Below are 14,896 nucleotides of genomic sequence, written 5' to 3' on the forward strand. Positions count from 1 at the left end.
ATTGCCCAAAATTATTCATCTTAAAAGTGAAAGTTACAACTTTTTACCAACATTTGCTCATTTCACTCACTCCTTAGTCTGCTAGTCACTATTCCATTCATTCATCAAATCACACCATTGGAAGCACCATCAACAACTCAGGCCCCCTTGGGAATGCAAGATGAGTGTCTCAAGCAAAAACTTAACAAGCAAAACACCCAAAAACTGTTTAGAGTTAGTTTCTAAAGTAACTTCTTAGGTAGTTACAAGTACCATGTGAAGCACCATGCACCTGATCATTTCAGGACACAGGTTCTACAGCAAGAGAATGAGAAATGAGAAAGCAAGAGAGAAAATAATACAGTTATAGTACATGTGATCAATTACATCTTATTCAGTCCTCCAAATTAAAATATATATAGGGGCTGGAGCAATAGCACAGCGGGTAGGGCGTTTGCCTTGCACGTGGCCGACCCGGGTTCGATTCCCAGCATCCCATATGGTCCCCTGAGCACGGCCAGGGGTAATTCCTGAGTGCAGAGCCAGGAGTAACCCCTGTGCATCGCCAGGTGTGACCCAAAAGGCAAAAATAAATAAATAAATAAATAAATAATAAAATATATATATACCAGAACTTTCTTGAGGTTTTTGTTTGTTCGTCTGTATGAACAAATTAAATTCCCTAGTGGGGCTGGGAAAAGTCCAGGGGTTAAGGCACTTGCCTTGCATGAAGCCAAACAAATCAATGCCCCACACCACACATATTTCCCTGAGCACCAGCAAGCATCATTTATGAGCACATAGCCAGGAACAGCCTCTCAGCACCACTGAAAACCCTCCAGGTAAAAAAAATGAATCACAGGAAAATTGGACAACAGTATCATACGTGGGTTTGCACGACAGGGGTTGGGAACATGACACTACACTGGCTGCATTCTGGCTGTCACTCAAACTGGATGACATGCAAGATGATTCTTTTCCCTTTTGTATCTGCTTCAAGTTTTCCAATGCAAAAGCTACTTTATAATTAGATAGGTGATATTTTTACACTCTTGTTCAAAAATAAGACTTGCAAACAGTCTACACGGAGCCTGGCGTCGTAATACAAACCGACTTTTAAGTCTTCCACACAGACAAACTCCCCCAGGATGCTAATATATAATTTTGAAGAGTCAAGTTGGGAAGGAGATCTCGGGGATTCTCCCTTTTCTACACGAACCCAAGAACAGAAGGCGTTTCGCTCCAAGCTGAGCTTGCAAGCTTGGACAGCCCTGCCCCCAGCAAGAATCCTCACTCCTGCTGCATTCGTATTCACGGCATGGGTCCTGGTGTCCTGGAATTGCCACTACTTGAATCACAGCATTAAAATTTTTGCTTTGGTAATGAAAAAGTCATTTACTTCTTAGAGACTGTTCAGAACGAAGGAAGCAACAACACTCACCATAAACACTCATGAGTTAGGACATAAGGTTCTAGCATCATTAAGCTTCTTGGCAGAATCATTATAATTGCTTTATGGATTACTGGAACGTGGCAAGTGACTTTTATTACCACAATTACTGTTCTAATAACATCAAGTAAACAACTGTGCCATCGAATGGATGTGTAACCGTGGCATATAAAATATGAAATAGGAGATAGTCATATATTTTTCTTCTTAGTTAAAATTTACTAAACATGAATATGTAATATACTAAATAGCATGGAAAAAGAGATTCCAAAAAGAATCTTTTCTATATGTATTATATAAGCATTTAATACGATTTTTATTGTTACTTCAAAAAATAATGCTTTATGGTTTAATAGAATCTGCCTCTTGCTTGTAATTAATTCTACCTTTACTGAGAGATTCGGCTTTTTTAAAATTATTATTATTGTAGGTCTCACTGACAGAACACACCAATGTGGTATACCAAATTATAAGAAATTGCTCACTGGCCAATAGGTATAGGTGACCAAGAACTCTGCTGTACACACTTACCTTTACAAACAAAGACGTGATCTTCTCAGATGTATTATAGTAATGAGAGATACTATAGATCATTTTAATTGCATTTATAAGTGTAGGAATAGCATCAATCATAGATATCTGAAAAATATAACAAATGTTTTTAAGAAAATAAATACCAAACTCAGCCAAACTCTAATAGTCTAATCATTCCATCTTTATTAGAATAAAGTTGAGTTGAGGGTTTAATTTAAATTAATTAATTTTAATATCTTACATTTTATAACAAACATATATAGGGAAATTTTATTTTTGTCATATGCAGTTAATAAAATTTTGCTCCAATGAAAAACCAGTCAACTTTCCATTAGTGATTTATAAAACATATGATAAAACATAATTTTATAATAAATAAAAGTAGGCACTTCCTAGAGATTAAAAAAAATACCAGTCAATGACTTTCCCCCATTTCTGAATATTGCTCATATGGCATGTACAATATTTATTTAATTTATTTTATTTATACATATTTAATAAAATATTGCATCCATATGTTCTCTAAATGACACAAATATGTGTTATAGTTGCATATGTAACATAAATAGATTTCTTGAGAATAAAAAGATGGTTTTAAGATTTTTTCCAACACACGATAATATCTATGAACCAAATCTTCACGTGCCATTCAGCCTGGCCAGAGAAGCCTCCTTTGACTAAGAGAGCAAAGAGCTCTGACTCACAGGGTCGCTGCTGTACAGGGGGTCACAGCACTTCTCCAGTGTGTACAAATATTTGACATTGTCCTTTGCTTCATTAGCTGCATCGGTAACTCGGATATCCATTTCCCGCCACGTCTAAGCACAATCCAGGAAAACAATTTTAACACAATTATTGACAGAAGAGCTTCCAACCTAACACTTCCGTGGGTCACCACATCCCCCGGAGACAGACTTCACTCTGATCTGAGCAGCTCACAGGCCTGATTTCAGAAAGGTGAAGACACCGTGAGAAGCAATATATCATTTTGGGCTAACTGTTAAAGGTAGATCTTCTGGGTCTTTTCTTATAAAATCTGTTCAGTGGGGCTGGAGTGATAGCGCAGCGGGTAGGGCGTTTGTCTTGCACACGACCAATCCGGGTTTGATTCCCAGCATCCCATAGGGTCCCCCGAGCACCGCCAGGAGTAACTCCTGAATGCAAAGCTAGGAATAACCCCTGTGCATCCCCAGTTATGACCCAAAAAGAAAAAAAAATCTGCAGCAACTAAGAACAAGTCTCAAGAGAACTCAGCCTACACCTCCTCAAAACCTCTGCTAGCGAATGAACATGCTCTGCACCATATTCCCAGACTTTTCTACCTTCCCTCTTTTCTAACATGAGTTTCCTTTTCTTAATCCCTATGTCTCTGCCCATCTATAGGTATTGCCATTATCCCACAACTGTGCTATAAACTAGGTACTGTAAAATAGAAAACTATCTAAAACTGGGACGGGCCAGAGGAAATGAGTGAACACAAGTCAACATACTGGATTAACTTGATGACCATCCAACAAAAATATTATTGAACAGTACTACAATAAAATGGATGCGTTTATTTGAGCAATGGCAGAAGTGAATTTAAGACACAGGTACTGAGATCATTTATTCTTGATCATTGAAATTATTTGCATGCATTGAAACATCAAAACAAATAGCTAGTAAGTACTTGTGTTTTAGAACCATCAAAATAAGGAGTGAGGGCAGCCTCTCCACCAATTCCCAAGGACCTGGGGCTCTGATTGCCCTGTTCCGGAGTCTCCCGGCTCCCCTGATGAATTTGGAAACTAACTTCCAGTAGTAATGGGATGCCACTGATGAGGTCAGTTTGCCAAAAGAGAATGTCTTCTTCGTTGGGTACTCCGTTGCCCACTTTTCTTACTCCCTTTACAGGAAGCCAGTCGCCATGCTGTGAGCCACCCTACACAAAGCCAGTGTCTTAAGGAACTGAAGCAAACCAATAGTTGTCAGATAGCAAGAAACCGAATCCTACAGCAACCACAAGAGCACCCAGAGGCAGACCTTCCCCAGCTGAGCCTTCAGATGAACCAACGCCTCCAACCGTGATCTCAGGAGAGAACTTGAGGTAGGAGCCCCCAGCTAAGCTGCACTCAAATTTCTGAGCCATAGACCATGAGATAATAATTGTTAACTGTTTAAATAATTAAGTTTTCTTTAGTTACATAGCAATATAAAACTTATATTTCAGAAGTTTACAAAAATATCATGCAAGCTTTCATTATTACTACCCAGTCTGAATTCACATATATAAGTCTATCTAAGACTATGTGAGTCATTGTATTCATATGTACTGACATATGAATATATTGACTAAAAATATTGATTAAAATATATTACATAGTAATCTAAGCAATGCCCTGTAATATACATACATGAAAACTAGTCAACACGCTCTTTAATTCAAAGGCTAATTCCAGACTCAAAGAGTACCAAAAATGATGATATTTGATCTCAAATGATTTTTCAAAAAGGTATTATAATATTTTTCTGATCCTAACTATTCTCTGATTAGAGATTGTAGCACTGTAGCACTGTCATCCCGTTTTTCATAGCTCTAGCAGGCACCAGTAACGTCTCCATTGTGAGACTTGTTGTTACTGTTTTTGGCATATCAAATATGCCACGGGGGCTCTGCCATGTGGGCGGGATACTCTTGGTAGTTTGCCAAGCTCTTCGAGAGGGATAGAGGCATCAAACCTGGGTCAACTGCATGCAAGGCAAACGCCCTACCCGCTGTGCTACCGCTCCAGTTCGATTTGTCATTTCTTCCCATAAAGGAAAAAAGAAAAGATTGACAACCTTCAGGAGTTTTGACTTGGCAGCAGCAAGAACTGCCAACACAGCTTTAACATCTGGGCTTTTCAATTGGTCCAAAAGATAGTTAAATTTGGAAAGCCTCTTCTTCCAGTGCTCCAACTCTGCTCGGGGACCAAGGTCATCCGCTTCCTTTCGAAGCTGATTGTTTTCAGCAAGAACCTATAAACACACACAAGAAATAGGAAACTTATGGGGAGGTAAAGTGAGAACACTGGTGGAGGGAAGTTGGCACTGGTGGATAGGTATTGGATGATCATATGCCCAAAATGCAACTATCAGTAACTTAGTAAATCATGGCTCTTTAATAAAAATATTTTTTAAAAACAAATATGAGACTTAGAGTAGGACTGAAGATATGAAAGCTATAATTGAGTGAAAAAGAAATTATGCTGACATAATATACTTTTATTCATGTGCATCTGTTGAATGGCCCCCGCTGGCTAATTTAATGTTTCCATTTTTATCCCTCCAACAAAAATATAACTGACTTATTCTGATGGAAAACTGCTTATTGAAAAGCTTTCATGAACTAGTGGAGGATCTAACTTCAGGAAGTTACCCTGAAGGTTATATATTTACTACATAACCTTCTCAGCACTGTCGTCCTGGTGTTCATCAGTTTGCTAGAAAAGGCACCAGTAATGTCTCCATTGTGAGACTTGTTGTTACTGTTCTTGGCATATTGAATATGCCATGGGTAGCTTGCCAGGCTCTGCCGTGTGGGCAGAATACTCTCGGTAGCTTGCAGGGCTTTCCGAGAGGAACAGAGGAATCGAACCTGGGTCGGCCATGTGTAAGACAAATGCCCTACCTACTGTGCTATCGCTCCAGCCCTTAAAGTAATAAAATTTTGGAAATCCGTCATACCTAAAGTTGGCTAGGTCTTTTTTTTGCACTTATTTTTAAATGCATTTACCACTTCATTGAGGACTTTTCTGAGGATTTTATTATAATTCAGTCTCAAATTCACTTTTGTAAATTAAACTGAAATACAAATCCCTTGTATTTCTACAGAGATTCTTTCCAAGGTAAAAGAAATACTGAGAAAAATTATCATCACGCAATTCTCTAGATACAAAAGTATATAAAGTCATTACATTAATCTCTTAGAATTCTTACTCGTCCTTTCTAGCTAATGACCAAAAATTAAAACCACCTGAAATAGCCTGCTTTTTTTTAGGACTTGAGATAAAATCTTTGGGCAAACAGGAATACAATATGATAAATACACCATTGGCTAGTTGAGTAAAGTAGTTCTGAAACTAGCATTTGGTTTCTGAAAATTACCTGTTCAGTCTGTTTGATCCATATTTTCATACAACCTTCTATTTTTTCCAGAGTCTCAGGATTATTAGCTAGAGTCAAGTAGTCTGTTGGTTCCTTCAGGGCTTTTAGTTCAAAAATGTCACACTTTTGAAAGTTCACCTAAATAAATGAAAGTCAAATAAGATGGATTTCTAAAACACACACAGACTAACACCAAGTTTAGAAGTAGGTTAAGAGCCTCCTTCAAGTCTAAACAATCCTGCTCCCTAAACAGAAGCTCTGGGAAATAGTGTAAGATCCATAATGCCCAGGGCCCCCTATACATTGAAAATGTCACTCAATTATGAGAGAAACGAACGTCCCAGTTGGGGTCAAAAGGAGCAAAGAGTGAACCAGAAAAAAAAATAGTGAAACACTAAAGGTCATGAAAATTAATAGGAAATTTGGAAATGAAAGAGTCCACTTTTAAACACCAGTGAAAATGGGAGCACTCCAAACAAAGTGTAGAAACGTGTAGAGCCTCTATTCCATCACATCAACCTTTTAAGTTAGCCAGAGGAATGACCCTCATGTCCTCAGTAGCACCCATCCTTTATAGATAGCAAGTTCAACGAGAAACAGAGTTGAGCAATAGTATGGTGGGTAAGGCATTTGCCTTGAATGTGGCCGATCGACGTTTGATCTCCAGCACTCCCAAGCTCATCAGGAGTAATTCCTGAGCACAGAGCCAGGAGCAGCACCAAGTGTGATGGGAAATCAATGCTTCCATCTCTACCCACTCCAGTTCCAAATTTCTTTCCTTTTAGGCTGTGGAGCAATGCCACACGCATTTCATTCATTTCCCCTTCCATCCAAGCATCTCCCAGGCCAAAGTCAAGCTCGAGATCTTGAACTTTCTGTGGAGTCCCAATGCACTAGTTTCGGAGACGTAAACCTCTCACCACCACATCTTGCAGGCACAGCCAACTTGCTCTCCTCGTGACTCGTGAGCTAGGAGTCAAGACCACCCAAGTCTCCCCCACCGAGACATTGCACGCCCTCACGCAGCAGCGGTCTCTGGAGGGAAGGCTTCCGTGCTCTTACCTTCTCCTTCAGGCTCTCCTGGGCACTCGACAGCACATTCACGAAGCCTTCTAGAGAGCTCAGGAACTCCTGCTGAATGCTCGATGCTTCCTGCAGACCCCCGAGCTCGCCCCAGCCGTGGCTCGAGGCCCTGAGAGCAGGAAGGAAGACGTCTGACAGCAAGCTTCTCACACTGTTGAGGAGGCCGCCATCGGCCGTGTCCAGCATGTTAAAGCTCACATCCTGGAAAAAGATGGAGTGACCTTTACCGTGAACACCACCCCCAACTGCAACCCAACCACTAAATCACTTCTGAGTGTCATCGTTAACCCAATATCTCCCGGGGGGGAGGGGAATGAAAATTAACCAAACGGAAAAGCAAAGGCAGTTTATTCTGAATTAATGATACAGCGGTGGAGTTGGCCACCATCACTGGCATTTCCATAGACCCCAATGTAGGCAGAAGATGAAGAGCCTCGTAGTAGAAACCAAGGAAGGCTGGACGGCAGCTGAGCAGCAGTACAAACAGTAGGACATTTGCCTTGCACACAGCCAACCCAGGTTCAATCCCCAGCATCCCACAAGCCCCCCCAAGTATCACCAGGAGTAATTCCTGAGCACTGTGAATGTGGTCCAAAAAAAAAAAAAGTTGAGTTGGGCTGGAGTGATATTATGGCAGATACTGTGCTGGCCTTGCATGTGGCTGACCGGGAAGGCGACCCTTCCACGAGTGACCTCTGAGCATGGAGCCCAGAGTTAAGTCCTGAGCACTACTGAAAGTGTCTCAAAAGCAAATGAAAAAGCTCATGCATGAATGAAGGTTGTTGCCCTGGTAGGAGGCTGTCGGTCTGAGGAACCTGAGGGAGGGCCAGCTGGAATCAAGGGGTCCTGGTGTGTGGCAAGAGGGTCCACAGTCAGTCAAGTCTTGGCCATTTCAGCCAACCCTTACGGGAGATAACGTTTAACTTCCTGGAGAGTGTTTTGCAAATCTGGCATTGCAGGCTGGCTACCTGGGCTAGTTATTATAAATAAGGGAGGTGGTTTCCTGGGCAGGTGGATGAGATTGTGGGTCAAAGTTCTACCCAGCTATATGGTCTGGCCATTGCTTATTTATATATTCGGTCTTTTACTCCAATAAATTATTTTGACACCGTGGTTCAGATAAGCTTTATATTTTCCTAAACTTCAATCCAAATGAAATCATGACGTAAACAGAATGTCATCGGTTTATAGATCAAAGCAAGGAACAGACCCAGTAAGGACAGGGGAAACAGATAGATACATTTTAGTTTGTACAAAAAAATCTACTTATACAAATCTTATTTTAAACATATGAAATGCTTCATTACTAAAATGTATGTGAAGAATTCTTCTTCTTTTTTTTTTTTTGCTTTTTGGGTTACACCCGGCGATGCACAGGGGTTACTCCTGGCTCTGCACTCAGGAATTACTCCTGGAGGTGCTCAGGGGACCATATGGGATGCTGGGAATCGAACCCGGGTCGGCCACATGCAAGGCAAACACCCTACCCGCTGTGCTATCACTCCAGCCCCTGGAGAATTCTTTTCAAAAGGAAAGACCTACTGTGACATCAACGATGTTATTTGATTATGTCAAAATAATTTATTGGAGTAAAAGACCAAATATATAAATGAGCAATGGCCAGATCATATAGCTGGGTAAAACTTTGACCCACAATCTCATCCACCTGCCAGGAACCCACTCCCCTTATCTATAATAACTAGCCCAGGTAGCCAGTTTTTGTGAATAAATTTAGTCTTAGGACCTCAGATCAACAGGAAATGCTATTTTTGTTGATATAAAACACTGGCAGTGTTTTATAAAGACTTCCTGGAGTTAGGGGTTGTGCCTGAGCAGTGGTGGTTGTGAATGAATCTGGTAATTTGGGGTGAAGGATCACACGGCACTTACCCGATGGATGTTCTCAGGGGTGATGGCTTTGGAAGTGTCGGTCCTGATGAAGAACACACATATCCCAGTCAGAGCGACATCTTTTCCCTCTGTCACGAACACTTTAGGTTTCTTGATCTTTCCCGAAAGAAGACTGACTCCTCCCGCAGCGCTGAGTTGTCCTACAAGTGTAAGAATGAATTTCACAAATGCTATTTACAGTGCAGGGGGTCACCACTCATTAACAGACTAACAAAGGTTTCTGGTTAAAATTCCGGCTTATTAATTAATCTGTGTGCCTTGGATGGGTCCAATGCTTGGACAATCTCTAGCTTGACCACTGAAGGTATCTAAAAGAATCCCACAGCAAGCATTATTCTTAATAGGGTAAAAACTAAAAGACTTCCCTCTAAGATCAGGCATAAGACAAGAGTGCCCACTATCACCACTTTTATTCAATATAGTACTGGAAGAATTAGCCATAGCAATTAGGCAAGAAAAAGATATCAAGGGCATCCAAATTGGAAAGGAAGAAGCCAAGCTATCACTATTTGCAGATAAAATTTATACTATACTTAGAAAACCCTAAATACTCTACAAAAAAATCCTCCTAGAAACTTTGTATAGTAAAGTGACAGATTACAAAATCAATACCCAAAAGTCCATGGCTTTCCTATATACAAATAATGAAAGTGAAAAAAGAGATATTAAAAATCAATCCCCTTCACAATTGTGCCTCAAAAATTCAAGTACCTCAGAATCAGCTTAACTAAAGAGGTGAAGAAAACCTCTGTACTACGAAAGAGAGAGAGAGAAAAAAAAGAAAGAAAGAGAGAGAGAGAGAAAGAAAGAGAGAGAGAAAGAAAGAAAGAAAGAAAGAAAGAAAGAAAGAAAGAAAGAAAGAAAGAAAGAAAGAAAGAAAGAAAGAAAGAAAGAAAGAGAGAAAGAAAGAAAGAAAGAAAGAGAGAAAGAAAGAGAGAGAAAGAGAGAGAGAAAGGAAGGAAGGAAGGAAGGAAGGAAGGAAGGAAGGAAGGAAGGAAGGAAGGAAGGAAGGAAGGAAGGAAGGAAGGAAGGAAGGAAGGAAGGAGAAGGAAGGAAGGAAGGAAGGAAGGAAGGAAGGAAGGAAGGAAGGAAGGAAGGAAGGAAGGAAGGAAGGAAGGAAGGAAGGAAGGAAGGAAGGAAGGAAGGAGAAGGAAGGAAGGAAGGAAGGAGAAGGAAGGAAGGAAGGAAGGAAGGAAGGAAGGAAGGAAGGAAGGAAGGAAGGAAGGAAGGAAGGAAGGAAGGAAGGAAGGAAGGAAGGAGAAGGAAGGAAGGAAGGAAGGAAGGAAGGAAGGAAGGAGAAGGAAGAAAGGAAGGAAGGAAGGAAGGAAGGAAGGAAGGAAGGAAGGAAGGAAGGAAGGAAGGAAGGAAGGAAGGAAGGAAGGAAGGAAGGAAGGAAGGAAGGAAGGAGAGAAGAGAGAAGAAAGGAGAAGAAGGAGAAGAAAGAAAGAAGAAAGAAAGAAAGAAAGAAAGAAAGAAAGAAAGAAAGAAAGAAAGAAAGAAAGAAAGAAAGAAAGAAAGAAAGAAAGAAAGAAAGAAAGAAAGAAAGAAAGAAAATTACAAAACAGTACTTAAAGAAATAAAAGAGGACACAATAAAATGGAGACACATCTCCTGCTCATTGATTGGGAGGATTAACATTGTCAAAATGGCAAAACTCCCCAAAGCATTATACAGGTTCAATGTGATCCCTATAAGGATACCCATGACATTTTTCAAAGAAATAGATAAAACACTCCTGAAATTGATATTTCAGGAAAAATAAACCCCCACAAATAGCTAAATCAATCCTTGGAAAAAAGAAAATGGGAAATATAACCTTTCCCAACTTCAAACTGTACCACAAAGTAGCAGTAGTTAAAACAGAATGGTATTAGAATAAAAATAGAGCTGCAAACCAATGGAATAGATTTGAATATCCTGACACACACCCTCAACTATATGATCACTTAATCTTTGATAAAGGAGCAAGAAATGTGAAGTGGAGCAAAGAAACTTTCTCCAATAAGTGGTGCTGGGAAAACTGGGCAACTACTTGCAGAAGAAAAAAAAGAGCTCAGAAATCTCTCTAATGCTAGGCACAAAAGTCAGATCAAAATGGATTAAAGACCTCAACATCAGACATGAGTCCATAAGGTACATGGAGGAAAATGTAGACAGAATTCTTCATGACATTGAAGCTAAAGGCATCTTTAAGGATAAAACCAATGACCAAGCAAGTGGAAGAAAATATAAACAAATGGGAACTACATTAAACTAAGAAGCTTCTGCACCTCAAGAGAAATAGTTACCAAGATACAGAGGCAGGCCACAGAATGGGAAAAATTATTTACCCAATACCCATCAGGTAATGAGTTAATAGTCGAGACATATAAGGCACTGGTAGAATTTTACAAGAAAAAAAATCCCACTTCATCAAAAAATGGGGAGAATAAATGAATAGAAATTTCTTTTTTAAAAAATACAAATGGCCAAAAGCACATGAAAAAAGGCTCTACATAGCAACTCATTGGGGAGATGCAAATCTAAACTCATCTTACACCACAGAGACTGGCACAGATCAAAAAGAACAAGAACAACTGGTGCTGGGGAGAAAGGGACTCTTACTCATTGTGGGTCCAGCCTTGTTGGAAAACAATATCAGCATTTCTCAAAAAACTAGAAATTGAGTTTCCATATGACCCAGCAATTCTACTTCTGGGAATATATCTCAGGGGCAAAAACAGCAGAAATGCCACCTGCACTTCTATGTTCATTGCAGCATGATTCACAAGAGCCAGGATCTGGAAACAACCCAAGAGCCTGAGAACAGATGACTGGTTAAAGAAACTATGGTACATCTACACAGGGGAATACTATGCAGCTGTTAGGAAAAATTAAGTCATGAAATTTGCTTATAAATGGATGGACATGGAGAGTATTATGCTACGTTGAAGTGAGTCAGAAGGAAAGGGACAGACACAGAATGACTGCACCCATTTGTAGAACACATAGTATGAGACTAACACCCAAAGACAGTAGAAACAAGGGCCAGGAGAACTGGTCTATGGTTGGGAATCTGCCTCAAGTGCTGGGGGATAAGGCAGCTGGGATAGAAAAGGAACAATTATAACAATGATAGTTGGAAAGGGTTACTGTGAGTAAGAACTGCATTCTGAACGCAGGTAAAGAACCAGACAAGATCATCTCTCAGTATTTTTTTTAATTTTTTTTATTAATGAGTCACAGTGAGGGTACAGTTACAGATTTATACATTTTCGTGCTCATGTTTCCCTCATACAAAGTTCGAGAACCCATCCCTTCACCAGTGCCCATTCTCCACCACCAATAAACCCAGCATCCCTCCCACCCCCCCCAATCCCATCTCCCTCTGCCCCCGCCCCGCCACTGTGGCAGGGTCTTCCCTTTTGTTCTCTCTCTCTAATTAGGTGTTGTGATTTGCTATTAAAGGTGTTGAGTGGCCATTGTATTCAGTCTCTAGTCTACATTCAGCACACTTCACCCTTCTCCCGAGTGGCCTCCAACCACATTTTACTTGGTGTTCCCTTCTCTATCTGAGCTGCCTTTTTCCCAGAATGTGAGGCCAGCTTCCAAGCCATGGAGTCAACCTCCTGGTACTTATTTCTACTATTCTTGGGTGTTAGTCTCCTACTCTGTTGGTCTATATTCCACAGATGAGTGCAATCTTTCTATGTCTGTCTCTCTCTTTCTGACTCATTTCACTTAGCATGATACTTTCCATGCCGATCCACTTATATGCAAAGTTCATGACCTCCTTTTTTCTAACAGCTGCACAGTATTCCATTGTATAGATGTACCAAAGTTTCTTCAACCAGTCATCTGTTCTAGGGCACTCGGGTTTTTTCCAGATTCTGGCTACATCTCTCAGTATTTGTATTACAAACTATAATTCCCAAAAGGAATGAGGGACAGAGAGAGACAGTTGCAGAGAGACAGAGAGACAGAGAGAGAGAAGAAGAAAAATGCCTGTCATGAGGCAGACTGGCAAGAGGATTGGGGTGGGGGGCAGCAGGAAGGATACTGGGGAATTGGTGGTGGGAAATGTACACTGATGGAAGAAGTGGTTGTGGAACATTGTGTGATTGAAACCCAATCATGAACAGTTCTATAATTGTGTATCTCACAGTGATTCAATAAAAAAAAATTAATAAAATAAAGTTAAAAGAATCTGATGGATCCCAGAACATCAGCATCAATACAAACTTTGTTCCAGGTGAAAACAGGAGTAGGAGGAGAAGGAATAAGAAATCCCTGAGAAAGGGCCAGAGCAAAGTTCCAGCAGGTAGGAAGGACCCTTGCCTTTCCCATGGCCAACCCAGATTCTATCTCTAACACCACGTATGGCCCCTAGGCCCACAAGGAATGACCTCTGAGCACAGAGCCAGAAGGTCTGAAATCGCTGAGTTTTGCCAATAAATAAATAAACAGAAAGTACTGCTCAGAGGGGCTGGGAAGATAGTTAGTACAGGATCCCTGGCACCATGTGGTCCCACACCTGTGCACAGCCAACGGGACAAGATGGCAATCCGGCTCTGAGACAGCCTTAGAGCCCCCCAGCTGTCCCTCATCTGCAGAATCGGCAGGGTTGGGTGGCCCTTCAGTGTCCTACAGGGTCAGTGTCAGGTGGACATACTCAGAGTGCCCAAGAGTATCACTGGATCCAGGGTCAAGCTTCCATCTGCCACACATCTTGACCATGTGACCTTGACCTTCCTGTGACTCAGCTTTCTCAACTGGAAACCGGGAATAATGATTCTAGATGCTAGCAGCTGGAGTGCTTAGGAGAATCAAGTCATATCTTTAAAGCTTTATTTTAATTCATTGATTTTGCATTTAGGCACCGAGATTTACAAAGTTAGTGATAACTGAGTTTCAGGAAGACAATTTTCCAACACCCAACCAGCCCATCACCATTGTTTCCTCCGCCTATGGCCCCCTTTTCCCTCCTACCCCCCAGTCTGACTCCTTAACAGACATTTTCAGGTTTGGTTACTGTCGTGTGAGTCTCATGCTCTCGGTTCCGTTGGTTCTGGGGCTCAGATACATACAGCCACGTCTTACTCTCAGTGTGTCTAGGGCCCCTGTCCCTACCCCTTACCCTCCATCCGCCTCTTCTTATTTTCCCCTCTCGTTTCTCTCTTTCCTATCCTTAGTTTTACAGTTCAATATAAAACTTTAATAAAAAACACATTAAATACTAGCCTAGTGAAACGAATAATCATTATTATTTTGTGAAAATTCATTTTGCGTTGTGCAAATGGGCAGCTCACCCAAATTCACAGAACAGACACCGAGCCACGCTGCCACAATCCTATCTGCCCAAAGTTTTAGATCTCCAAACAAATTAGCCGGTAGCTCAAGCAAGATTACTGGGGTATGGAATTAGTGCTTAGGGGAAGAAACTGAGGGTGGAGACTGTAAGATGAACACTTAGGTTCTGAATTTTAACCCTCGTAGCAGAAGTCTGAGGGAGGTGGGTGGTCTTCTTGCATAGGGTACTAGGGGTTGGTGGTGAATTACTTTGAGCAAAAGAACCAGTTCTCCAAAAGTTTGTCCTAGTGATGTAGGTGGGCAGGCAGATAGGAAACGCTTCCTCCTAAGGCAGTGGCAGTAAATTTTCTGGAAGTCGTAGGCCTGACCTCATGGAGAACTGGTACCAGTCCATACGGACCCTGAGGAGGCTGGACCCCCTCTGACAGAAGCTCCAACAGGAACAGAAGGCCATGAAAAGAATTTCAAAAAAGACCATCACCATTCTCAACTCTACCCCTTGACGACTACCTTAGCAATGGACTT

The 14,896-nt window shown here is 41.1% G+C and overlaps 1 protein-coding gene across 1 annotated transcript in view; it reads right to left on the reverse strand.

The window, feature by feature from the left end:
* The window catches only part of DNAH5 (dynein axonemal heavy chain 5), a 304,825-nt gene that overhangs the window by 219,544 nt on the left and 70,385 nt on the right, over positions 1–14,896 (reverse strand). The window contains exons 4-9 of the mRNA XM_055123648.1: positions 9,062–9,222; positions 7,151–7,372; positions 6,089–6,226; positions 4,784–4,960; positions 2,668–2,781; positions 1,961–2,068 (exon numbers count right to left, since the gene is read on the reverse strand). Of these exons, the coding sequence (XP_054979623.1) occupies positions 1,961–2,068; positions 2,668–2,781; positions 4,784–4,960; positions 6,089–6,226; positions 7,151–7,372; positions 9,062–9,222 (920 nt within the window). The remainder of the gene's footprint in view (positions 1–1,960; positions 2,069–2,667; positions 2,782–4,783; positions 4,961–6,088; positions 6,227–7,150; positions 7,373–9,061; positions 9,223–14,896) is intronic.

Source organism: Sorex araneus, chromosome 1 (assembly GCF_027595985.1).
Source record: "Sorex araneus isolate mSorAra2 chromosome 1, mSorAra2.pri, whole genome shotgun sequence".
Classification (NCBI taxonomy): domain Eukaryota; kingdom Metazoa; phylum Chordata; class Mammalia; order Eulipotyphla; family Soricidae; genus Sorex; species Sorex araneus.